Source organism: Hakea prostrata, chromosome 5 (genome assembly GCF_041222555.1).
Source record: "Hakea prostrata isolate BN-2017 chromosome 5, UWA_Hpros_2, whole genome shotgun sequence".
Lineage (NCBI taxonomy): Eukaryota > Viridiplantae > Streptophyta > Magnoliopsida > Proteales > Proteaceae > Hakea > Hakea prostrata.
The window spans coordinates 43,183,248-43,209,173 of record NC_142604.1 but is presented as its reverse complement, the minus strand read 5'-3'; the positions used below and the strand labels follow the sequence as shown (position 1 = coordinate 43,209,173).

The window sequence follows — 25,926 nt, the reverse complement described above, 5'->3', positions numbered from 1 at the left end:
ATACATTCTTTCTCAACTACACCAACTTTGTGTCATTATGGTGAGTTCTTTGATCCTAATTCCTTATGTCTACAAAAACATGGACGGTAGTTCGATAGGATGGAAATCTGGTTTCAAGCCTTTGTTATTCCTTTGAAGCTCGTGGACTTGAAACTTGAATCCAAATTGGCATCAAAGGTAGGGAAGCCTTTCAAAGGTATGCTCTTTAGGGGTAACCACATGGTCGAGTAAGTTCTCTATGTTCACATCAGAGTTTTCCTTTTACAGTTAAAATGTCATTTGTATTTAAATTAAGAATGAAAAAAATATATTACATTTGTAAAACATGATCCCTTGCCATCCTCACATCCCTACTATTCCAAACAAATATCTCCCTAAAAATACTTTAGGATAGAATAACTCATTCCCTACCAAAAGAGCCAATAATCTATTTGATTATTCATCCCATTGTTTTCTCTCTCTCTACCAAGAGTGGGAGCAGAGGCGTTGATTTTCCGGAGGTTATCAAACGCACTGCCTACGTCTCTGTGGAGTGCTAGTAGCTAATGTATGCAGGTATTGTAACTTTGTGAGGAATACTCTGAACCATCATTTTGGCAGTTTGGCGAAGCAAGGACGACTGAACGTGAAGGCATCATCGACGGCTTTGTTTGGAGCACTCGTCAGAAACAAGCCTCTCATTTTGTAAATTTTAAAAGTTATAAACCTTTAAATGTAAAAAGATAAATTTTATTCACATATGTACCCATACATTTACTCTTACCACCGTTGGATATGTTCTAGCATACGTGGCAATATCACAATTGTTGGCTGCTGGCAACAAGGTAGCTGCAAATAAAAATCCACAATAAGCAAGGTTGATACTTGTCACCTTGCCCCGCCTTAAATAGCCTTGTTTTTTTCTTCCACCAATTAATTCCATAGTTCGGATCAGAACGTCTCGACCTCACAACACCCAACCAAATTGTTGGCTAAACCTCTAAATCATGAGACACATTATCATTTGGCATATGGATGAAACGAGGTAACCCCCTCCCATGCATGTACTGGCCGTTTGTTAGCTCGGTCGCCACATATAGGAGTTTGTTGGATCCCTACCTCCTCCAATGCATCAACGTGGGTAGGGCCTCCTGTCTCAAGTTCTTGGGAAAATTACATGATTAGCCACTTTTAGGTATCGCAGGCTTTGTATGGACAAGTTTATATTTGATAGATCAATTATCGATCCATATTTGGGCTATAGTCACTCATTAAATGGCTTGGTTGGGCTATAAATAGACGTAGCTAGTTGATCAATCTCAAGGGTTGGCTCAGTTGACAAAAGACCTATGACTCATACTATGAGTTCAAGATTTTGAATCTCTTTGGGACTAAAGAAGCCCCGTATAAACTAATAGTTATTTTTCATTATACAAAGCTACCAATTCCCAAAAGACACTATAATAAAATGCATGATCAGACGGTTGGTAAGGTCCATGCAATACTTGTGATCATTCTATACATAAACGGAATATGCATTGTTGCCATTATATCTATCAAATAAAACTCATCATCTTAAGCAAGATGCTGCTCTACTTTCCTATCTCAAGAAGATCCTTGTTATTATGATAAAAGAAACTAAGATTGTGATGCAACTTCAAATGTCTGAGGTTAAAATATTGGAGGAAATCAATTACGTGAATATATATGCAGTTAGTATAATTTATCATCTACTTTCCAGACTATTTGCTTTAAACACTTTCAATACCGGAGGAAATCAATTATATGAATATATATCCACTTAGTATAATTTATCATCTACTTTCCAGACTATTTGCTTTCAACACTTTCAATACCGGAGAAAATCAATTATATGAATATATATCATCTTAGTATAATTTATCATCTACTTTCCTTACTATTTGCTTTCAACGCTTACGATCGTTTTCTCTTTTATCTTTGCGGTTACTTGGTCGATGATTTTCTTTTCTTATTCTTCTTCTTTTTTTAATGCATAATCAGTTATTTTCTTCTAAAGAGTTAAAATAGATTACCTCTTTTTTTGTTTTTTATTTTTTCTTTTTCTTCTAAAAATTAAAATGGACTACTTAGATGTCGTCTAATTTATGATACATTTAAAGGGACATAAAACCACTATTTAAATTTATGATACTGAACTTGGTATTTGTCTTGGCGGCCAATACCAACTTATATAGCCTAAGGTTGGATTGTTTTTCTCTTGTATGTTTATACCATTGTTTTGTATATGTTCTTACACCTCTCTTGGTTGGATTGTCATCAAAACAGGCGAAAGAGCTTATGAAGTCTTACCTCCGGAGTATCTTACACGTTTATCTTTGCTTGGCTATTGATGCGGGTATTTCTAAGCAGGGTGCAACAGTTCGGCAAAATTCGGAAAAATTCCTTTACAAAAATAATCACTCAATGTTTCACTTAACAAAACTAGCTAAAACTAAGTTTAGGTTTACAAAGTAGCCAAAATAGTAATTTTTCATTCCTTTGACATTTTTAATTCCTAAAACTAACCACATTAAAAAGGGAAAATCACTCATTTTTCATTCCCTTTGGACATTTTTACCCCCATATTGGTATAATTAATTGTAAGAGTAAAAATGTCCAAACAAATGAAAAATCACTATTTTGGCTAGTTTTATAAACCAAACAAACTCCCGGACCATAAAAGACTTCATTCTCACGAGTATGTGCCTCATCCTCAGGTGTTGATGTCATACCATAACTATCAACAGCCCCTTCTTTTGTAGTAAATCCAAAACAATACCCTCCACCCTAGTATGACCCTCTACTGATTTGTTCAACATTCCCACTTTTAATGCATTATCTACTGCCTCATCTTCCTTTGATTCTGGAGTGTTTGATTCTGGAGCATCAGCCTGTTTATTTAGACTGCAAATTGCCACAAGAGCCTTTTTTTATGCAAAAGCCACAGGACCTCAACCCTTGTTCATATTCAACCTTTTGCATGAAAAATTAAAACGTTTGATAAACTAAGTTCTTATCTCTCAATCTGTACATCCTCACCTCAACCCGCACATCTCCAATCTAATAACATAATCGTACCTTTTCCGCACATCTCCAATCTAATAACCTAACCGTACCTTTTTTGCAATCGACATTGAAATCAAGGCGCCACCTGCGCAAACAAATCAGTTGGTACACAACCCTCAAAGGAAATATTTAAAGGGGAAGTCAGAAAATTTCCGGACATTATTGCGTGCTTGGGGTTAGAATTGAAGACCAAATGCCTGACCAACTCTCGTCCGACGACCCCTGAAGGTTCAAAGTCAGTGTTTAACCATGTTGCAGCACTTATTTTACATAAAACTTCTATTTTACTTCATAACACTAACACCAATTCTGTTTCACCAAATAAGATCAAAGAAGTTCAACCTCTTTCTTTCTTTTTTTGGCATGGTCGAACCCCGCAAGCTTCTGAGTAGAATTAAAAGGAAATATGCTAATTGATGAGTAGAATTGACCTAATTTATCCAACTGGTCGATGTTTTCCCATCAATATCTCAAGTGCTATTTTAGTTTTTCTTGAAGAAACTGTCAAAGAGACCACGCTTCCTTTAGGGTTTGGGGATTTGGGTGGGGCTGCCTCAAAGATCTTTCACCAATGTTGAAGCTCTCATTATTTTACAAGCCAACTATGTTGATAATTGCATTCCATCAACCATTTGTTAAGCACCCAAACTATAATTTTTACGGTGAACAAATTGTAAACATCTGAGTATATGAACAACCACATTGAACAAATTGTAAACAGCTGAGTATATGAACAACCACATTGAAATGAGTGATGGTCTGGTGAACTCGTTCTGAATTAGACAGCATATTACCTTATCTTGCTAAATATTGAAGAATCAACTAACAAAGCAGTAGTACCAAGAAATATTAACATGAAAAGCAGAAAGTGATTGGAAAAAGATCCATGGGCTAGCCATTTCCATGATATAATCTTGCCCACGAAGCACCCCAGCTTTTTACCTGCCTTTTGAGTCTGGTGACAAGAGCTGGCCTGATTAGGGCTGTGAAAATTTCAAGAAACAAAGCACATTAATTCCTCCAACAATGGCATCAAAATGAAGCGGAAGCTAATAATTTGGGAAAATTTTGATATTCTAAGGGATTAAAAATAATGCAAACCGATACAAAAAAAACCACCTTGACAATTCAAAATCAAGTAATTAGCATTTACCAACTGTTTGATTCCTCTTTACAGTTGCAAAGGGTCTCAGATGACTCAGAGCAAGTAAACACTAAGAGCTAGCGAATATATGTTACAGTTTCTTTTTTTATTTACTTCATGACAAATAGGTCAACTGTAGACGTTAATGAAAAACACAGCATACTGTGGAAAGACATCTAATTCCTCTCAAGTAGTCGAGAACAAGGGAGAACTCTTCATAATATAAGATAATAAAGCATGACCTGAAGAAAGGTGCGGTAAAGCATGTCCCACAGGACAACCTTGCAATGAAAACATATTATAAACACTGAATTGAATTCTGTGCTCAGAAAACCAGGAAGCAAACTGGACTGCAATTGAAAAATCATTCAAATACACAAATAGAATAGTACAAAAAATGATGCTCAAAATTTTACTTGGGTCAAATCTCAGTGCCCACAACATCTAGAAGCAACAACCTGAGTAAGTGAGAGATCATCAAACATGATTTTGGCAAACAAACACATATATATGTAGATATGCATCCATATAGACATAAATAAAAATTTTAAAAAAATTTAAAAAAAAAACAGAATAATTTAATCCACAATAAAAAGGAAGGCCATATTTCCTAGTGAGTGGTGTGGGGAAAAAATACAAAGTTTTGGGGGAGATTCTTTTCTTTTTCACTTTTTTCCCTTTCTTATGTGTGTGTGCGTGTGTGTGTGTGTATATATATATATATATATATATATATATATATATTTTTTTTTTTTCTTTTTTCTTTTTTCTTTTTTTCTTTGGTGTGTGTGTGTGTGTGGTGGGGGGATGGAAATGGTTTGGCTCACTGTTAAGAAAGGGAGAAGTGAAGTCCTTGTTTTGGATAACATGATTTCACACCCGCATTTGATGGAGATAAGATGGGGGAAGTGCAGACTGAAGTATTTCCAGCGACTGGTAGTTGATGTCACAGAAGAAGGCTAAGGGGAAGCTTGACTTTGTTGAGTAACAAAATCATCAACAAGGTAAGGCTAGTCAGGTTAGAGTAAAATTCTATATCGCAGTTTCTAAAGGTTGATGTACTACACAATCCACTGTAATTGCAGACCCAAGACTCACAGCATCGTGTAAAATTCAATTCAACCACTCTCACCCTCAATTCGACAATCTGCTATCCAAGTGCACATTTGAAGTCCCCACTCGATTGAATAGGGCACAATGAGTGAAACGATTGACATAGAGGTACAAAAGAGACCAGTATCGATAAATAAAAATTTGGGTGAGCAAAACCCATTACTGTAAAACCAGTTACAAAACAGAAAAATCAGAACTGATCAGCAGAACAGGAGCACCAAAATAGAGAACTAAAAAACACTTACTGAGAAACGGGTAACAAAGTGACCAGATTGAAGAGCTTTTCAATTGAACATTGATATCAATTAATTAATGCAAAAAGCCTGCAAAATATACATGAAAACAAGACTCCCAGCTGCGAAATAACCCTAGTGCAACCAGAAAACTATGTTGGATATCCCTAACTTGAATATCAGCCAATAGTTATCGGAAATTGAACCCAGAATTCAAAAGTCGTGTTGAAGAGAATCTAATATGCAAACTCTGAAGAAAATCCATCATAGCAGATAGAAATTAAAGTAGAAAGCAATCAGCAAGCTTGAATGAAACAGAGGAGCCACAGGAATGTTTAGAAAAGGAAATTCTTGACTATTTGGGTGACTGAATTATGAAATAGAGGATATTTAAACAGGCCAGGAATCCACCTGAACCACTTGAATACCAAGTTGAACCAGATAATCCACAGAAGATAGCAGACACTCGAGAGATAACTGCACCAAACTACCACCGTTCTAATTCATAAAATCAAGACGCAGGCTGAAAGCCTATACATTTACAAAATCCAGCCCCTCCTGCCAAACAGGGTAAGGCAGTGCCCATACCAAATTTTGAGCAGGAAACTACTAAAAGAATGAAACATCAATAGGAAAGCAAAAACAGCCCCTAAACCGGCCGCAAGACCAGTGACGCTTGGATTCGTAAAAACAATTCAGATAAGTCATTCATCTTTTCTTCTTTGTTCCTACTTTATCCATTCAAATTTCAAAGTTGTCATTCAATTCTCTAGCCTCATAAGAAAACAGGAAATCATAGAAACCTGCAAGCATTCCAGTAATAGTTCAGGACCAGAATACAATATAGGACACTGATACAACTTATCGGTGACTCAGCCTCCAATAAATCAATTGGCAGAAAGCGAGTACCCATGGCTAATGGCTTAAGATTTTGAGACTCACTGATCAAACTAAGACCATTTAATTTAATTATATTTATATAAACCATCGATGGACTAACCAGGTTAAAGAAACAGCCTTATATACGAGACAAACACAGTCAGGAAAAATATCAAGTAATTACTTGGTGATCATACAGATTTTTCTCCACTAAGCAGTCTCTACCTAGACCAGGTAATAAAGTAGCTGTAAGTATGATTTTAATGTATAACCACGACCTCACAGAATTTTCATTGATGCTTCAATAATCAACTTCCTAGAAGAACACATTCCCATAGGAACTTCAAGAAATTGAAAATCAAAGCTAGTGACCTTACTTTAATAGCAAAAACTAAGGTAATGTAAGGATTGACAAATGGTAGAAATCTTTACAATGCATCTGACCAACAAAGACAGAATAAGAGAGAGCTTTAGCAAATATTACCTCAAAAACCACCTTCATATATGTAAACCATTTTGCTTCAATCCCATGCTTCAAGGAACTCTTATCAAGTATTTCGAAAGCAGATTTTACATAAACTCATCCATTTCAGTAGAACAAAAATCCTTCCATTAAATGGAGAACAATTGATCGGAATTGTGGTCTGAAGATTGGAAAGAAAATACAAGTATAGGCATGTATGTCAACAAAAACCAAGCATGCCATGAACTAGTGCCTTTATGCGACCGGAGAATGAGTTTAGCAGCTACACCAAGCACATAAGTTTTGAGCACATGAGTTTTTGGGAAATGAGAGACAGGGCAAGAGAGAGAGAGAAGAAGTATGGCTCACAGTCATTTGATGGCTAGTGCAGGAGCACACAGAATGACACATCACTGGCTAGTTTAAAATTATCACTTTCTTTCTCATTATATAAGAAACAAACATAAAAATGACAAAAACTGGGGCTTTAATCCTTAAGGCTGCACAGGAAAAGTTAATCCAGACTGATTGTGGGCCAGGCTGAGCTTGGGCTAAGCCTAGGAACCCACAGCTGGGCAGGACCTGATCTTCAATCACCCAAGCCTGCACTCCCCCCCCCCAAGGAGGTGGTTGCACCACCCACACGCAAGATACAATCAAAAGTGGTGTTAAGTATAATAGAAGTAAGAAAGCAATGATACACCATGAATAAGCATATCATATCCCAAAAAATTAATTTGAAGGATTTTGTAAGCATATTTAATAAACTAAATTCTCTCCAAGAACAAGGTTAAAAGAACAACCCGGCTACCTAGAGGCAAAATGCTTTAACATATCCAACAATAGGCACTGGGAGGAAGATAAAATAAAATAAAACAACCCCCCCCCCCCCCAAAAAAAAAAAAAAAAAAAAAAAAAAAAAAGAAGAAGAAGGAAAAGAGTTTTGATCTCCTCAGTAACAGTACCTGGTGCTAAAACAAGCACTCCAATAGGCCCCATAATCAGATTGAACCCAAGTTACTACTCTTTCCTATTCCAAGAAGTACCACTCTTCAGAGAAGAGCTCACTTTCATCACTGTTTCTTCTTCCCATTTACTCCCTGCCTCCCTTTTCCCCTTCTAGAGATCAGTTTTGACAGGACTTGGGATTGACAAGAGTGGAAAATTCTTGGCAATCAGCAGTCAGGCATCACAAATGCCGAATCTGGGTAACTCACTGGAGTACTCTTGAAAGATGGCTCTTGGGCATGGTAATACAGAATCTACATAACTGAGGGTAGGAATCATGGATCAGATAATGCTCTGATAAAACCCATATGGAGCCTTGATATAAGGCTTATGTTTCAAACTGTCCCAGGCATATCAACAAGATAGGTTTTCTCTCTTGTGTCATAAGTGTACCATATAAATAGGCAGAAATACAATTCGTACGGACCAATAAAAGTATCAAGATCTTAAAGTTAGAGAGAGAGAGGGAGCGAAAGCTTCATCACAGAGCAGCATTTGATAGAGTCCATATAACATTTATTTGGCCAGTACAAGAGAAAAGAAATGTTGTAAGTAAATATATGGACATAGTTAAGGATATGTAGGACAGTTAAGTAACAAGTGCATGAACGATGTGGGGACAAGGTAATGAATCCCCAACTACAGTTGGTCTACATTAATGATCAGCTTTAAGTCAATATTTATTCACACTTATAATGGATGAATAAACCAAAGACATTCAAGATGAGGGTCCTTAGTGTATGCTTTTTGCTGATGATATAGTGTTGATAATGAGACACGAGTAGAGAATAATACAAGTCAAAATCATGGAGAGCAACTTTAAATCAAAAGGCTTTAAACTAAGTAGAAAGAAGACAAAATATCTAATTTGTAACTTTGATCATGATCGAGCGAATGATGAGATGGTAAAATTTTATGATAAGGAAATTCCTCAAAGCGATTATTTTGGGTACCTTAGTTCATTATAAACAAAAAGGTGATAGAGGTTGATGTTCTCCAAAGAATTAAAATAAGGTGGATGAAGTGGAAGGTGCATCCGGGTCTTGTGTGATCGACATGTTCCCTTAAAGCTTAAAGGAAAATTATATAGGACTGTTGTTCAACCTACTACATTGTATGGTGCTGAGTGTTGGATTGTTAAAAAACATCATATAGATAAACTCAATATAGCAGAAATGAGGATGCTAAAATGGATGAGTGGCAAAACTCAGAATGATAAAGGTACGGAATGATCATATTAGAGTTGGTTTGGGTGTAGCTCTGAGATAAGCTAAGAGAAAGTCATTTAAGATGGCTTAGCCGCGTTCAATAGAGGCCTATAAATGCCCCTATATTGATAAGTGATTTAATTCAGATTGAAAGAATTAAAAGTACTAAGGGCAAACCTAAAATAACCTTCAGAGAAGTAGTGAGAAAAGATATGCATGACTTAAGCCTTGTGTCTAGCATTGCCTCAGATAGAGCTGACTGGAAGGCAAGAATCCATGTAGCCAACCCTGTTTAGTTGGGACAAGGCTTTGTTGTTGTTGTTGTTGTAGTATAACTAAATACCAAGTTGGGCTCCATTCTTTTAAACATAGAGATATCTTTCATAACATTTAATACTGTGTAGAGATATGATTTCCATACCATACTCTAATGGTAAGAAAACAATTTAGAAAAAGTAGTCCTTATGCAGTAAGTACAGTCTCGGTATTAAATAGGTATTTTCTCATATCGTACCAAAACCATACCATTCTACCAAAAGAGTACTGCTTAACATCACTAAGGGACTTCAATAAACCAAACCATGGAGCTTCAATAGCAATTCAAAGAATGGTGTCTCAATAGATTCTCCCAGTACCAATGTCACATGTTATAAATAGGAGCTTAATTTAATTCAAATAAGCTATATAAAAGGATAATAAAAAGGTTGTCGAATCCATGTAAAAGAGGTTTGGCTGGGTTTTCTTCCAATGCCGACTGCCAAACTGACACACCAACCCTCCTCCTTTACTCGGGTTTTGGACCAAATGAAATGGAGAGGTGCATTAGGGATCTTGTGTGATCAATGTATTCTTTTAAAACTCAAAGGAAATCTCAATAGGACCGTCGTGTGACCAGCTATGTTGTATGGTGTGGATTGTTAGGATGTTAATAAGTATCATATAGATTAACTCAGTGTAGTAGAAATCAGGATATTAAGATGGATGAGTGGCAAAACTAAGAAGGATAAGATTAGAGCTGGTCTAAGAGTAGCTCCGATGGCACGCCACGTTCAACGAAGGCCTGTAGATGTCCCTGCACGGAGAAATAGTTTATCCAAATTGAAGAAATTAGAAGAACTAAGGGTGGGCCTAAGATAACCTTAAGAAAAGTGGTGAGAAAGGATATGCATAGCTTAGCCCATGTGATGAGTATGGCCTTAAACAGAGCTCAGTAGAAGGCAAGAATCCATGTAGCTGACCCCATTTAGTTGTGACAAGGCTTCTTCTTGTTGTTGTAAAAGGATAGTAATAGAGGTAATAACGGTATCCCACCGACAGCCTCAACCCTTGGAAGTAAACACTTGAGACTTTTATAAATTTCCCATCAATCATCTGATGCAACCCAACCAAAAGTTATTGTCCATGCTATAGTAATATGACAATAACCTAGGAGATAATCCTTCATATTTGGTGGGCCCCAAGTCCAACTTAAAACAGGATAAAATAGGAATTGGTTTCCTGGGACTTTTAGAGATAATGTAGGATTTTGTTATTTATTTATTGGGATAACATGTAATTAGATTTTTAATTTGGGTAGGATATCTAGGGTCAATTTTAGTTAGTATTAAATTGTTAAATGTCATAGTAAGATCAGTTTTTTAGTTAGTTTTAAATTACCAAGACTGCTACGATAGTTGTTTCGTAATGAAATGTCTCTTTTACTATTTAAACACTTGTAATCAGTTTATTGAGGAGGGAATAGAAAATAATAAAGTAATGCTTGAGCTTTGTATGCCCGCAGCCCCCCTTTTCCCTTTTCTCCTCCTCCTCCTCCTCCTCCTTATGAGTGTTCATCTCCATTTTCCTTTCGCTTCGTCTGATTCTTCTTAGGTTTCCTAATCCTTCATTCCCCTTCATCCCATCCCCCACTATCATCCCTTCACCAATGGCAATATAGCATATCTATATAGAAAACTAAAACAACCCCAACTAATTATACATATCTTGCAGGCTATAACAATTCATAATTAAAATAAGAAATAAGATTTATCAAATATAAGCTTAATTGATAGGCATTGTAGTTCCTACTACCCTTGATCTCATCCAGCTGGCATGGGTGCCACTCAAAGCTGGAAATAAGCTTTCACTCGTATGGGCCTGGTACATGCCCATCTGTGAGACCATATCTGCATCACTTATCTTGATCATGTTTCAGTCAGCAGGCCTTGGTGCAGAACAGCTTGTGCTGTTGTAACTATCAGGTTGTAGGTCTGAAACACCAAAACAGCCTCTCCACGCATGGGGCAAGGCAGCATGTCACTGCAGTGGGAGGAGCATTTTGTGCTGGGATGCTGTAGTGCTTTTGGTATGCTTCTCAAACTCCTCTCTCATTACCTTGTTCAGCCACCATTCATGCCTTACCCTTATCCTTCTAAACTTTCAACTTATGCCAACCCACTCATTAATGGTGTGGCAACTGATCTTCCTCATAATTCACAATTAAACAGGCCATCAGCCAATCTACTCACATCATCACCTATAAGCTGCTTCACTAAGTACAGCGAATGCCGTTCCTCCTCCACTCTATTCACTCATTTATTCTCCTCCACTCTTTTGACTCATTCATTCTAACATCATCATCAGGGCCTCTTCCACTCATTTTCTACCAGAAAGCATGTCTAATATAGCCCTTTCTAGACTTCTCTCATTAGTTCTATTGCCATGAGAAATCAAACAGAAGTTTAGATGTAGCTCACCAATCATGTCACCTGTCCCATGCTCCAGTTCTCAATGTAATATCCTCCCCAGCCTCTCCCTCCTAGTTGATAGGAAGATGGAGATAAAAAATGGAACCCTTTCCAAACTAACAAGTCTGAAAGTAATACCAAGAAATAGGTGTATATGGAGAATCCGCCTGAGTGTTAGCAGACGGGATACAGAATTGAAAAAAAAAGCCAATCATAAGATGATTCTTTATCTGTTCAGAAGGCAATCCAAAAAAGGCACTTAAAAACGGAAAGGAAATGCCGCCATATACCTACGAAAATCCATGCTTAGTTGATTCATTATCTGCAACTGAACAAAATTATCAGAAGCCAAAGCAAGTGCATGAGTCTGTCAGATAAGTGAGACCATATCCATGACCTGCTACATTTTTAGAAACCATTCACTAACCACAATGACATTCTCAACCAAAAACTCTTGGAAAGCCAAGAGATGCACCTTGCTTTAGGCCTCAGAGACAGGTTAAAGTCTCAACTCAAACAGAGTTATTTCATACCAGTAGGCTCTGAATGTGTATACCACTGTGAATCGAGTAGTTGACAGCAATTCCACTTCTATGATAGGATCGTATATAAATACACGAGCATGACACTCAGACAGCTATCCATGGGCTCAGGATCCAAAGAACCCCACCCAAATCTGAAAGATATCCATGGAGCCCAAGATTGGCTTGTCCTATACTCCCATCACCACTAATGCAATAAGTCACTAGGCTACATAAAGAGAACTTGCCTCCCCAAAGGCAGAGAACATTACTGCACAGATAAAGCAAGGGTAAGGATATCCATCAGATTTTCTTCTATTGAAATTTAATTTAGGATATTTGATCAGAGAGAAGTAGAAAAGTGGAAAACACAGGGCATGACTAAACGACAACCAAGTTTTGGGACTGAAACATCATCAAACCACAAAAAGTAATTCTTAGGCTGAAAGCTACAAAACTCTACAAACATTAAGTTTTCATATATACCTCCAAACTTCATTCTAGTCATCTTGAATCAGAGAATCTCACCTAACCAAAATGTAAGAAATCAGATATGAGAGGAAACAGAATGTATTTCAGTCACCCATTCAAGCTCTCCACAATCAACCGCAGCTCTGACTCTCTGAAGCCCTATACAATTGGTGATCAGCTGAAACCTTCCAGGAACCAATGTCATCAAATGACAGAAGTAGAATATCAAGGATCAAAAGGTCATATAGGACAAACATGAAACAAAACAATCACACGCATTCAAATTTTCAATTCAGACCAGCAAAAGGCACAGGAAATGTCTGTTAAATGAGCAGTTCCAAGTCTAGCAAAGGATCGAACAAAAAAAAGAATGGAACAGATGCCAAAATTTCACATAGACTCAGATTATCTAGATGGTTAGCAACAATTTCATGTCAAAGCCATGAGTGATATTAAGAAAAGAATGTCAGCTTGAGATGCACCAACCAATCCGATGCAAGTAATAATCCATTTCCTTCCAGGCAAACCACTTAGACTCTTGCACATAAACTAGGCTCGTACGGCAACCCAACAAGGTTATTCCTTCCCATTGCCTGCGACTTGCTCACGTCATTCTCCGGCAGCCAACTCCAGCTACGCTCCGACATGTCATAGATTATCGATTGCAATGCTCGGTGCGTACTAAAGCACAGAAGATCCCCATATCCCTGGCACTGTATCAACACCGAATGAGGCGAAATTATATTTTTCAACACCTCGTCAGGCATCTCCACAACCTTGACCCACTTCAAATTCTCAAGCTCCCATACACATATACTCCTAATCAGATAATCTTCCACAATTTTTCCAGCCAACAGCAACTTACCCCGACAGATCAGTAACGACGGACAACGTAGATCTCCAGAAGGCATTTTCACATTCAAATCGATCCACTCCCTCTCCCTCATGTCATAAGCAATCAACCGGTAACCCTGGGACGTATTGAGCGGAGTCGCTAGGCAATAGAAGAACCCATCATGCCAATGTGCGTGAACTTCATACCAAAACTGCAAGAACTCCTGTTGGGAACGACAGTGATGCTCCCACCTCTGCGTTCTCGAGTCGTAAACCTCAGTAATGCTCTCATTACAGGTAGGTTCAGGAGTTCCAGTTACCAGAATCGTATAAGACCCGGTGACCCTATCAGCAACCATGCCCACGATGTCGATGTAACGAATCTGAGGCATCTCAGGAAGGACCCTATGGGTTCTAGTAACGGGATTACAGACGATTAGGGTAGGATAATCGGAATTCCGATTGCGAAAGCATAGGAAACCTCCTGAAGATGCTAAGAGAAGTACCTGAGATGAATCTACGGAACATTGATCGAATAGGGGAATATACCACCAACCCGATCGAGGGCTATAGGCTGCCACAGTTTGTCTTGTGTGGTAGACTAAGAAAAAGACGCTTTTGGGGGAGAATTCGCCCCAAGTTTGAAGGAAGGAATTTGTGGTAAGTAGTCTGTTCCAATGCTTGCAGACGCTGCGGCAGAGGAAGATGGTTGAGATTGGTAGTTGCGCGAAGATTATCTCGGTAAGTTCCTCTGGTAATCGATTGAAGAGCGCTCCTCGTTCCACCATTGTTTGTCACTGTTTTCAGAGAATTGATATTCTCAGAAACGGCGAAAGAAAATAGAAGCAATTGAAAAAAACGATCAGAGAAATCCTAATGAAAACCAAGATCTACAGACACAGAAACAGAAAGAGAGAGGAGGAGAGAAGAAGATCGAAGAAGAGGAAACATTTTAGAAATGATCTCTTTCTCAACGCGTTTGGTAGCATTTGTGTGGAGATGCGGCAAAGGATTGCGTCTTCATTGTTGCCCTTTTGGGTATTTTATGCTGTCACGACGGCTTATCACAGTTGATGATGTTCCACCTCGTTTCATCTCTATGATTACCCCGAAGTAGGGCCGGACTATTAAAGTGGAAATTTTTAATTGTTGAGAATCCAACTGATACTAGGATCCGACGGTGGAAAATTCCGACATGATTTTTCGTCTTATGATGCTGTTACATCATATACTTTTAGTCGACGGCTTGATTTCTTTTTTGTAATAATAAATATTTTTTCAACTAAACAAACGAAAATTAAGTGGCCACGGCATCACCATCTCCACAGTAGCACGAAAAGTGATTTAGGTTAAAACACGTGGCGTCTAGTTGAAGTGATTGTCCACCTTCCCTCTTCGTTATTTGGTTTTTTTGTTTTTTATTTATGGGGAATGTAACTTCATAAAATTGTTTTAGTAAATGTAAATAACCGTCAAACGAGATTTCAGTCCGTCGGATTCGACATGAGATTTCGACCTGATGGCAAGCCATCCTGTGCATTAAATTCATAAAACTGAAGCAAACCGTAACTTTAAGTTCATTCCTTAGCTAGGAGGTAGGGTCGACGGTACCGTTTGGAACGGTTTGGATTGGGCTTAACGGTTTCGGGCTGAAAAATACCTAGTCTAAACACGGCCCATTAGCAAAATAACGGTTTCGGACCAGTTTCGATTTGGTTTTGGGTTGGTACGGGCTCCACCACCCTTAGCCCAATTACAGCCTATTAATGTTTGATTAGGGCCGGTTTGGGCTATAACGGGCTGATGCGGTTCGGTTTTAACAGTTCGGACTATAAATTGACACCCCTACTAGGAGGGTAGTTACCTCAGCCTGAAGGATTGATTGGTGACATTTCATTCATTGGCTCTTGAATATGTGTAAGTTTGAGGCTTTGTGGTAGGAACACACTATTTCTAAATAAAGTTTCGATTACCAAAAAATAAAAGGCATGAATTCAATTTGTTAATTAGGTGAAGGGTGCTTTTCTAGCCTTCTCTTGTTTATATGTACGGTCAACTGAAAAATTGATGGAGTGCAACCTTGTATTGATGGTCTAAAGTAATCTTAGACCTTTCAAAGCAATGGAGTTTAGGTTGGGTATTTAATCTAGCCTACTTCACCCGCTCTATAGGGTTAAGGTCAGGGTTTGGATTCTAAAAACCCCAACTCCACTAACCTTATTCCAACCCTAATTGGAATCATTTTTTCCTCAATTGGACAAATGAATTGAAATCCAACGTGCGCCTATAGGCTAGTCATTCCTAATCCACAAAGAGACTGTCATCCTAACTAGGGAGTTTGCACAGTTGTTACTCTTCCTCGGAGAAAAAGAAAATGAGCAAGACAAGTACTTGCGCTAAGTCACTTGCAGAAATCTGCACATGCTGCATCTTAATTTAGGTTTGGAACCGAAGGTTGGGTGGGCTCCATTTAATTACATCTTAGGAACCCCTTGCTGTGCTTTTCTTTTCTCTAGTCTGAGTACCCTTAATTTGACCTCAAACAGCTTCCCAAATTGAATTCGGGCCATTTGAGCAACCTGTATCAGTGTCACCTCTTTGCCTTTGAAAGATAAAATTCATTTTAAGCAGGCCACAAATTCTAACATATCAGGGCGCAAGGCCAACCCTATGCTTACTCTGCTCCCCATCCTTGCCCATCTCTGATCAACCCTAGGCTGCGTTTGTTTGCAAAGGTGGGGTGGGAAAAAAAAAAACATGTGGGTCCCATGTGTAGTGGGGTGAGGGAGAAAGAAAGGAAAGGAAAGGGTTTTGTAGAAAAGTGATAGGGGTGGGTTTCACTTTTTACTTTTCCCAACTTTCCCATAAAGTCCCACCAAATATGTGGGGTTTTAAAATGGCATAGGGTGGGAAAGTTGGACTGCCACATCAGCAGACAAGTTTCCTTGAATCCCACTTTCCCACCCCATGCAACCAAACAATCTACCATTTTGGGATTTAAGGGAAAAGTAATAAATCTACACTCTTTTCAAGAATTTCCCACCCCTTTTTTCCCACCCCACCTTTATTCCAGCAAACAAACGCAACCTAAATGAAAATTCATTATTTTGGATCTACACTAGGAGGGATATAAGAGAGCATAAACTATCCACGAGGGATGTGTCACTTATATCATATTGTCATATTATTATTATTTTTTATGCTTGGATGATGGATATGCATATATTTTTTAATTACTTGTTGACTTCTTTGGAACTCATCCTTCATGGATTTGTGGTTTAGATTTTACTGTAGATCCAGATGCCTAGTTGTAGATCCTCGTTGTGCTTGTCATCCTCCTCCTCCTGATCCTCCTTTATGAACTCTGGTGACCCTGCCTCTCCTTGGAGACCCATCATGGAGATCAATCGCCTCCTAATGATGTCACCCAGCCCACTGGTAAGAAGCTCACTGTCCTTTAAGCTGACGTCAAGGTGCCAAAAGATTCAAGTGAGCAATCGTTCGAAGGCTAAGTTTCAGAGCCCTAGGTCCTCAATGCAAAAGATCAAGTTCTCTGGATAACGTAGGTCAACTCAAAGCAATAACCTATGTAAAGAGCATAAGTCATGAAGGCCTGCATAGAAGAAATATCTAACTAACTCTAGATAAACTAGCTCTGAAGTTTATAGTACCAAACAACTTTGGAGGCTTGACGGTCTATATTGATGTTTTGAAGATTGGCCTTGGATGTGAATGCAACACAAAAAGGTAGTGACATACGCCTTGAGACAATTAAAGGATTATGAGCATAAATATCTGATGCGTCCAAAATCTGCTTAGCCCTTGGATCTCCACGTGATCGTCCCCCAAACTCAAAGGGCGAGGGGGATGTGGGGGCCCGACCGGGGGGGGGGGGGGGGAGTCCACCTCCGAAGGCTAAGTCGGTTGATGAACTTAATCACAAACGGCTCGGCCTAGAAGCGCGAGCTAAGGAATGAAGAACTGGGAAAGGTGATCTAGATAGCGGATCGGCGATAGTTTAGGTCTATCGGTATGTATCCCAACTCGAGTCTCAGATAGTATTCTTTTTTCGATCCCCCACCTTGTATGGTAGTGAGGTTTATATAGAGTGTACCTTCGAATCTCTTTCGTTGGATGCACTTGAGCCTTCTTCGGGTAGTCGTTGGATCTTATCAATGAGATCCGTTGAGCAATAGACTTCTACTAGTTTGGGCTAGTAGAGGACTCCTGAGATAACCTTTAGGTTATACGATGTTTATCCCTTCGATAATGATTATCCGCAGCCGTCAATTCGAGTCTGCCATCATTAGGGTGATTACCCTAATCCATAAGTAGGATTAGGGCACGCTTGCAGCCGAATAAGCTTTCTTCTTCAGCAAGCCATCTTCTGGATCCGGTTTGCTCGGGGGCGAATCGGTTCTTTCCGTCTCGACCGGGGTTGAGGGTCGGACCAGGTATGAACCCGGTCTGATCATAATCCCTCCGTATCAATATCCAACTCATGATCTGGAGTTGGCAGCAGTGATTTTTGCTTTGAATATTGCGTGTCAATATCTATATGGAGAACGAATTGCCACTTACATAGATCATAAGAGTCTAAAGTACTTCTTTACCCATAAGGAGTTGAATATGAGGCAACATAGGTGATTAGAACTGGTAAAATATTATGATTGTGATATTCAATATCATCTTGGGAAGACTAATGTAGTTGCTGTTGGACTTAGTAGAAAGAGTAACCATGAAGAGATAGATCGGACTTCTCTTACTAAACCGCTTCTAAATGCTATTATAAAGTTAGAACTTGCAATTGTGCCAGAGGTTCTGACACAATTAATACTTGTAGTTATGTCAGCATGTGCAACCTTGAGAGATAGAATCATAGCCCTGCAACCCTGGGATATTGAATTGAAGGAGAAGATTGAGAAGATTTCTTCTAATCCACAGGAAGAGTCAGATTTTCTTATGTCTACCGATGGTTCCTTAACTTATAGAGGAAAACTATGTGTGCCTGTGGTTGAGGAACTTATAAAGGAACTTTTGAGTGAAGCACATAAGTTAGTGTTCATGACTTATGTGACTCAATCAGGCGCATTTTGCAAATCATTTTGGTGCATAGTATGTGAATCAATTTGTCGCATAGAATGTGAATCAATTAGGTGCATAGTATGCAAATCAATCAAGGGTATAGTATGTGAATCAATCCGATGCATAGTATGGGAATCAATTTGACACATAATATGCAAATCAATCAAGCACATAGTATGCGAATCAATCGGGTGAATAGTATGCGAATCAATTAGGCACATACTATGTAAATTAATTTGGTCTATAGTATGCAAATCAATTAGGTGTATCAAAATCAGATGTGGAACCAAAATATGACCATATGTAGATTATCTGGCAAGCGACTCATGATAGTCACCAAAACAATGCCTTTGACCGTAGCATGAATTGGGTTATAATATTCACATGTCTTCCCTTATCGAAAATCGAATAACTTTTGGTTATAGGCTTGAAATCAATTACGACACCTAAGAGTGCTGGTGGATATCGACAGAACTTTCTTCTCCCCCCCCCCTCTCTCTATTTTTTTTCTCTTCTCTCTAACTTATTCCCCTCTCTCTATTTTTTTCTCTTCTCTCTAACTTATTTTCCCCTGTTTTCTTTTTACTTTTCATGTTAGGAGGTGGAAGGGGGAGAGGGGAAGTGCCACCTCCTCTCTCTCTCTCTCTCTCTCTCTCTCTCTCTCTCTCTCTCTCTCTCTCTCTCTCTCTCTCTCTCTCTCTCTCTCTCTCTCTCTCTCTCTCTCTCTCTCTCTCTCTCTCTCTCTCTCTCTCTCTCTCTCTCTCTCTCTCTCTCTCTCCTGAGTCATCAAGTTTAAATGAAATATTATGTATTATATAGTATATATTATTTATTATATAAGAGGATATATGTGCGTGTACATATACAATATTTGTTAACATATATTATATATCCACAATTATATAATAAATGGGCCTACTCTATGGGCTTGGGGGCCACTCTCATCTTTTGCACGGCCCCTCAAGGGTTTCAAACTTCACTTTTTTTTAAATAGTCTAGGGGATTGGGAGCATACAAACACAACATTAAATAATAGTATGATAAGATGCAGGGTATCATTGGCTAAATGCTATAACTTATTAATTGGCACTCATTGAGAGATTTCCTTCAAGGAGAGGGCCAAATACCCCATTGTCTGTACCAAAAATTGAATGCTAAAAAAATCCTTCCCTTTTTCTTTTTTCTTTTTCTTCTCCCCGGTGGGGGGGGGGGGGGGGGGAGGACTCCCTTTATCTAGCTTTGAACTTACTTGCTTCTCTCCTTCTAGATTCTTGTACTTTGTCATAGGAAACTGAAATAGCTTGAGAGATTTTATAGCTAGTAACGGAGTGGATCTTTGTGATCCTCAATTATTCTGCTACATTTAGTTTATGCATTTTTTCATGCTTTCAAGTTTCTACTATTGAATTCCCACATGCCAAAAATGCAATGAAAATGATGAAAGCAAAGAATCGTGTTCAGCATGCAAGAAGGGCAAGAAAGAGAGTTGAATGAAGCTAATTACTATTTTTATGTGAATACTAAAAAATAATAATAAGCAAACCTCGAAGTCTTGTTTAACAAATATGAACAACGACGGTCCTTGGGGCTTCTAATAAGTGTCCGATGAATGATAGGATTCAATCACTTTCAATATTCTAATACAAGGTTCGGGGTATTCAACGATGAGTGCGCTTAAATTAGAATATTACAAGTGGCTAAACCCTAGAACTCATTAACTAACACTCGTTGAGTGATTTCCTCCAAGGAGCTAGAAAAGCCAAGTACACTAGCTGCACCAAAAATTAAAAACTAAAACTAAAAATGCTCCACATTTTTTCTTCTTCTTTCTGTTGAGTACAATCAAACTAGCAGAAACTACAACCACTGTAGATATAGTTCTGACATCTTGACCACATCAACATCCACACAAATGACATACAAGAAGACATACAACATACTTTTGTGAGGCAGCAACTTGAAAATTTTTGCAAGTAGAATGCCCTCTTATTGGGCTACATTGAATTCATTTATTTAAGAAATTTCACTATTTATACTGTAGTACCCTTTATATGTATTTATATGTAGGGTGGCACACAAGAGAGCCAAGTTTCCCAAAGAGTACAAGGAGGAGGATGACTACTCCACAATCTATTTAATAAACTAATGGAAAAGATGAAAGTAAAGAATCGGGATCAGGATGCAAGCAAAGAATCGGGATGAACTTGCAAGAAGGGCAGCAAGGAAGAAGCAACAAAGAGAGTTGAATGAAGCTAATTACAATTTTTATGAATACTAAAAAGAAAGAAAAAGACATCACCATCTTGTTTAATAATGTCGGTCTTTGGAGGGACTTACCAAATGAGTGCCAGTGAGTGAATGATATGATTTAGCCACTCATAATATTCTAATCCAAGGTCTAAGGTAAATCCAATGAGTGACCTTGAATTAGAATAGTATAAGTGCATCACTAATTAAATCTTATAACTCATTAATTGGCACTCATTAGAGATTTCTGGAGAGGAGCCAAATACCCTACTAGCTGCACCAATAATTAAAAACTAAAAGAAAAAGAATGCTCCACTTTGTCTTTTTTCTTTTTCTTTTTCCTTTATTCTTTTTCTTTTTCATTTTATTTTTTTATTTTCCCTTCAGTAGGACATGTTGGGCTCCTATTACCTAACTTTGGACGGACTTGCTTCTTTCCTTCTTTTGGATTCCTGCTTTTTGTCACAAGAAACTGACATGGCTATGAGAAATTTTGCAGCTGGTAAGGGACTCAATCTCTATGACCCTCTATCGATCTTCTACAGTTAGTTTATGCAGTTTTCCTTGCTTTCAAGTTTCTACTACTGATTTGACGTACTGCTTGTTTACACAGGAAAAATGGCTATGAGAGACAATGGAGCTGATAAAGAACTGATTATTTCTACCACTCTCCAACAATTTGGTGTTAAGGAAGAGTATGAAAAGCTTTGGAGTGTTGTAAATGACACCAAATTTTCAGTTATGGTTTTAGAAAGCCGGCTTTTGTTGGATGGTCATGAGGATGAAGAAGCAATGAGAAAAAAGTTGAAGACTAAAGAGTTATTTCATGAAGTAGAGACAAGTTGGAAGTGTTGTTATTTGAAATCATGAGAACCTTTGAAATTTGGTATGGTACAGTATCAATTTTACGTAGCATCCCATTGGTATGTACCGAATACCTTATCATATTATTGTATATTGAATATCGTAGCATATACTAAATTTGATATGTTTAGTTGAGTGCTGGTGAGTTTTGTAATGGATATGGGCATTGAAAAAGTGGATTTAGTAATTTAGACGGGCTCAGACATGGTAGGTTTCATAATGTATATGAGTTGGGCAATGTTGGATTTTGTAATAGGACTTTTATCCCTTTTCATCGTTTGTTTAACCACAATGAAAATGTCAATGCAATGGTATGGGACTTCTTGATCATTCTTGTTGGTATTATTCTCAACATGATTTCTTATTTTCTTGATTATTCTTGTTGACTTCTTATTTGAACAACTTTGGTTTGGCATCTTGTTTTTTTTTTTTTTCAATAAGTATGCATCTCTGGTGCTTTGTGAAAATAAATTGGTATGTGTAGTTTAAGTTTACTAATGTAAAGCCAAGTCAATGATGACTTAGCTCCATTTACCTACGAATCACAGTATTAGAAATAGGGGCAGAAATCAGTAACTTAATGTCTAAAACAATTCATCCAAGGTAAACTTAGGGGTTGTATGGGAATGATTTTGGCACACTAATTCTGTGCCATTTGCCCAATTTAGCACAAAAATCGCTGAAATCATGTCGGTAAACCGATCTAAAAATAGTGTGCTAAACCAGGCGTTGGGCACATAATTTCTCGTCAAAAGGAGGGGCACAATAGGTTTATTTATGGTGATGAGGGTTACCGACATGAATTCCGTGAAATCTGCGGAAGCCCTAAATTCTACGAGTCTCTCTTCTCTTTGGACTCTCTCTCGTCTTTCTCATCTCTCTCTGGTCTCCCTCGACGATCTAGTGACTCTCTCTCTCTCTCGTTCTTTGTCATCTCTCTCAAGCCCTAAGCAACCGTGAAATCTCTTTGCACTCTGCAACCGCTCTCGGTGCAACCGATCAAGGGTAAACCGCATGAAGCCGTGTGTGTGTGCAACAAAGCAGCAATTTCGGGTTCATTTGCGATCATTTTAGGGTTTCCACTTCTTCGTCTTCATCAGCGAGTCACTGGTATCCACTTCTCATCTTCATTCATCTGCGATGAAGGTATTTTCCCTTCTTTATCTCATGGTTGTGGATTCCTTAGATGATTTTTTTCTTCTTCCTCTTTTATGCTTAAAACCTTTGTTGATGGTGCAGAATGGTGGCTATAGATATTTTGTTTTGAAGTGTCCCGGCAGCTCCAGCCATCATAGTCAATAGATAGTAAAATACTTCGGTTAATTTTTGTAGTTAGTTATCCAATACATCTTTATCATTCTAACAATTTTTGTTTTGGCCAGAATGAACACTCTCAGGTTCAGTCGCTAATGATGGTTTTAGAATTATTTGCATTGATTTTGTTCTATATATCCTGCATTTTTATTCTGCAGATTTTTCTATTTTTCGTCATGTATGGATACAAATATTATGTCCAATCCTTGCATTATTATCTACAATAGCTTTGCTAAATAGGAACCAGACCTTCATTCCCTAGGAAATAGCTCCTGGTATTATTTCACTTGTAATCTCATTGGGTTCAGCGAAGGACTCGGTTAGGAGCTTTGTCATTATGTCTTTCTTGATGAGTTCTTTATTAAGTTCTTGTGTTGTTAGTATTTAGGTAATTGACAGAATGGGCATTTATCAAATGATTTCGTAGACTATAAAATTCACTTGCTTAAAGAGTTTATGAACCATCACCCTGAGTACTTAAATTGGCATTTGAGATACAGGTGTATACTTGCTTTCTGTTCGATCAGCTTTATTAGAGGTCAAACTAAACAGTACTATTACTATAGTTGCGTCAAAAATCATCAACCTCATGGGATAAATTGCTTAGAAGCCATTACAAATTAATGGTACCTTATAGCTTCACTGCTTCAGACATATTTTTTAGGTTAGTTGAGTGTAGTTTTTCAAGACAAAATGATTTTCTTTTCCTTCCCTTACTTTGGCCATAAATATGAATCATGTTCTTCGTTTCCTGCACCAAATCTTCTTCTTCTGGCCATAAAAATGAACATGTTTAGAAGAGTACACGGTCTCATAAACTCTCAGCGGTTAAGGTTCATGGTTTCCTGGTTACGGATAAATATATTGATGCAGTGAGTACCTCAGAGGTTATCAAGATAAAGCTATCATTTTGTTAGGCATGGACAATTCAAAATTTGGAGCTTCAAACTGTATATCCCCATTCCCAACAAATCAATAATTATCACACATTGTTTACCATGTTAAGCAAAATACGACATGAAGCCACTCATCTCTTGTTTGCAGATAATCTCTCCTATACTTAGTAAAAACAGGGGAGCTACCAAGAACTCTGTTTCAGCTAGAATACAGACCAAAGAGTTTAAAAAAAGTTTTAAGAGTACATCTGCAACAAGCAAGTTGTTGATAAAAAGTTTCAAGAGTACAGAGACCCGCATTGATACTTGAAGAAGTCATATATCGACTCTTATGTTTCTCTTGAAAACACTCAAAATGCAACAAGAAAAGTGGAGGAACAAAGGAAGACAATTGCAAATCAATTGACAGCAACAGCAAGACGCCACTAATCACTTGAAACCTTATAATCTCACCTGATTTTATGTGAGCAACTGTGTATCAACTAATGTGTATTTACCTTTTTTAATTATTTTATTAAAGACTAGAAAAAAAAGATAGTTTATTTTGTACCCTGATTTTGTACATATCATACAAGATTCTGTGCCAATTTTACTAGAGAAATACGTCCATCTGTGTCTAACCATACAAGATTTTAGTACTGATTAGTGCCAAACTTGCCCATTTTGGCACAGAAACATAAAAAGTGCATTCTGTGCCGAATTGAGAAATTAGGCACATAATCATTGCCATACAATCCCTTACTGTCTACAACAAATCAGCTAGCTGATTAGAGATAGTTTTGAAGGCTAGAACTTCAGTTAAGGTAGACTGAAATTAGAAAGTCTTGTGGCAACATTAAAAATTAGAAGAATAGAAGAATGCGTTTTTTCATACCGAAATTATACCATACCATATCTTTGAACTGAGCCATTTTTTTCGTATCAATTTTTATACCGAAACTGTATCATATCATTTTTAAAATACCGTTTTCATATTGTACTATACGTATAAATGCGGTACTATGTGGTTTTAGTGTCAAGTTTTGAAATTCGGTATGGTACGGTTACATATCGAATTACCAGTACCGTATCGAATTAACACCCTTAGTCATAAACAACTCTTGACCCATTTATGAATTTATGTTTAAATTGATTTATTTTAATGAGAAACAAGAGTCTTAAATCACACCAAATAGGAGTCTAAATCCAGAGGCAAATATTTTTGTAAGAGGGGCTGTTGGCTCTGATCATACACCAATTATGCTTGATTCTATGGGGGGAGCAATGCCAGGAAGTCGACCTTTTCGTTTTGAAAGTGCATGGCTGAGGCATGAAGATTGTAAAGAAATAGCAAATAGAGCTTGGAAAGAATCAAATGAAGGCTCTGCAGCTGAACAACTTGAAAAGAAAATGATTGCAACAAAATGTCATTTTAAGAAATGGAACAAAGAAGTTTTTGGAAAAGTGGAAACAAATATCCAAAAGCTGTCTGTAGAATTGGAGAGGCTACAAAGTCAACCACCTGAGCTGTTCTCACAAGATAAAGCAAATATACTGGTTGAGCTATTGGCTGAAGAGCTATCTACAGAGGAACAAATTTGGCTGCAAAAATCAAGGATCTCTTGGCTTCAAGGAGGAGACAAGCAACACAACTTTCTTCCATGCATTAACGCTTCAGAGAAGGCAAACAAACAAGAGCTTGAAAATCAAAAGAAGCAATGGCACATGGACAACTGAACCCAAAGAGATTACGGGTATCCTCCCTGAGATCACTTCTCGAGGCCTTTCAATCCGAACCAGTTGGTCAAGCCTCCTTAGATCAAATCCTAGCAGCTATCATTCCTATGATCACAACGGAGATGAACATTATGCTAT

At 37.9% G+C, this 25,926-nt stretch overlaps 1 protein-coding gene across 2 annotated transcripts; it reads right to left on the bottom strand.

Moving 5' to 3' along the window:
* Window positions 1–2,799: 2,799 nt before the first annotated feature.
* Window positions 2,800–14,673, bottom strand: LOC149016033 (F-box/kelch-repeat protein At5g15710-like). Of its 2 annotated transcripts, none has more exons than XR_016173656.1 (2): window positions 6,920–14,673; window positions 2,800–4,049 (listed from the first exon to the last, which is right to left on the bottom strand). XR_016173656.1 is itself a non-coding variant. In XM_089157131.1 (2 exons), exon 1 carries the CDS (start codon window positions 14,452–14,454, stop codon window positions 13,363–13,365), a length of 1,092 nt encoding a protein of 363 aa, XP_089013257.1. In that variant the 5' UTR covers window positions 14,455–14,673; the 3' UTR covers window positions 2,802–4,049; window positions 13,319–13,362. The 2 variants fall into 2 exon arrangements, 1 of the variants encoding a protein (XP_089013257.1); XM_089157131.1 differs by having other exon boundaries at window positions 2,802–4,049; window positions 13,319–14,673.
* Window positions 14,674–25,926: the final 11,253 nt, after the last annotated feature.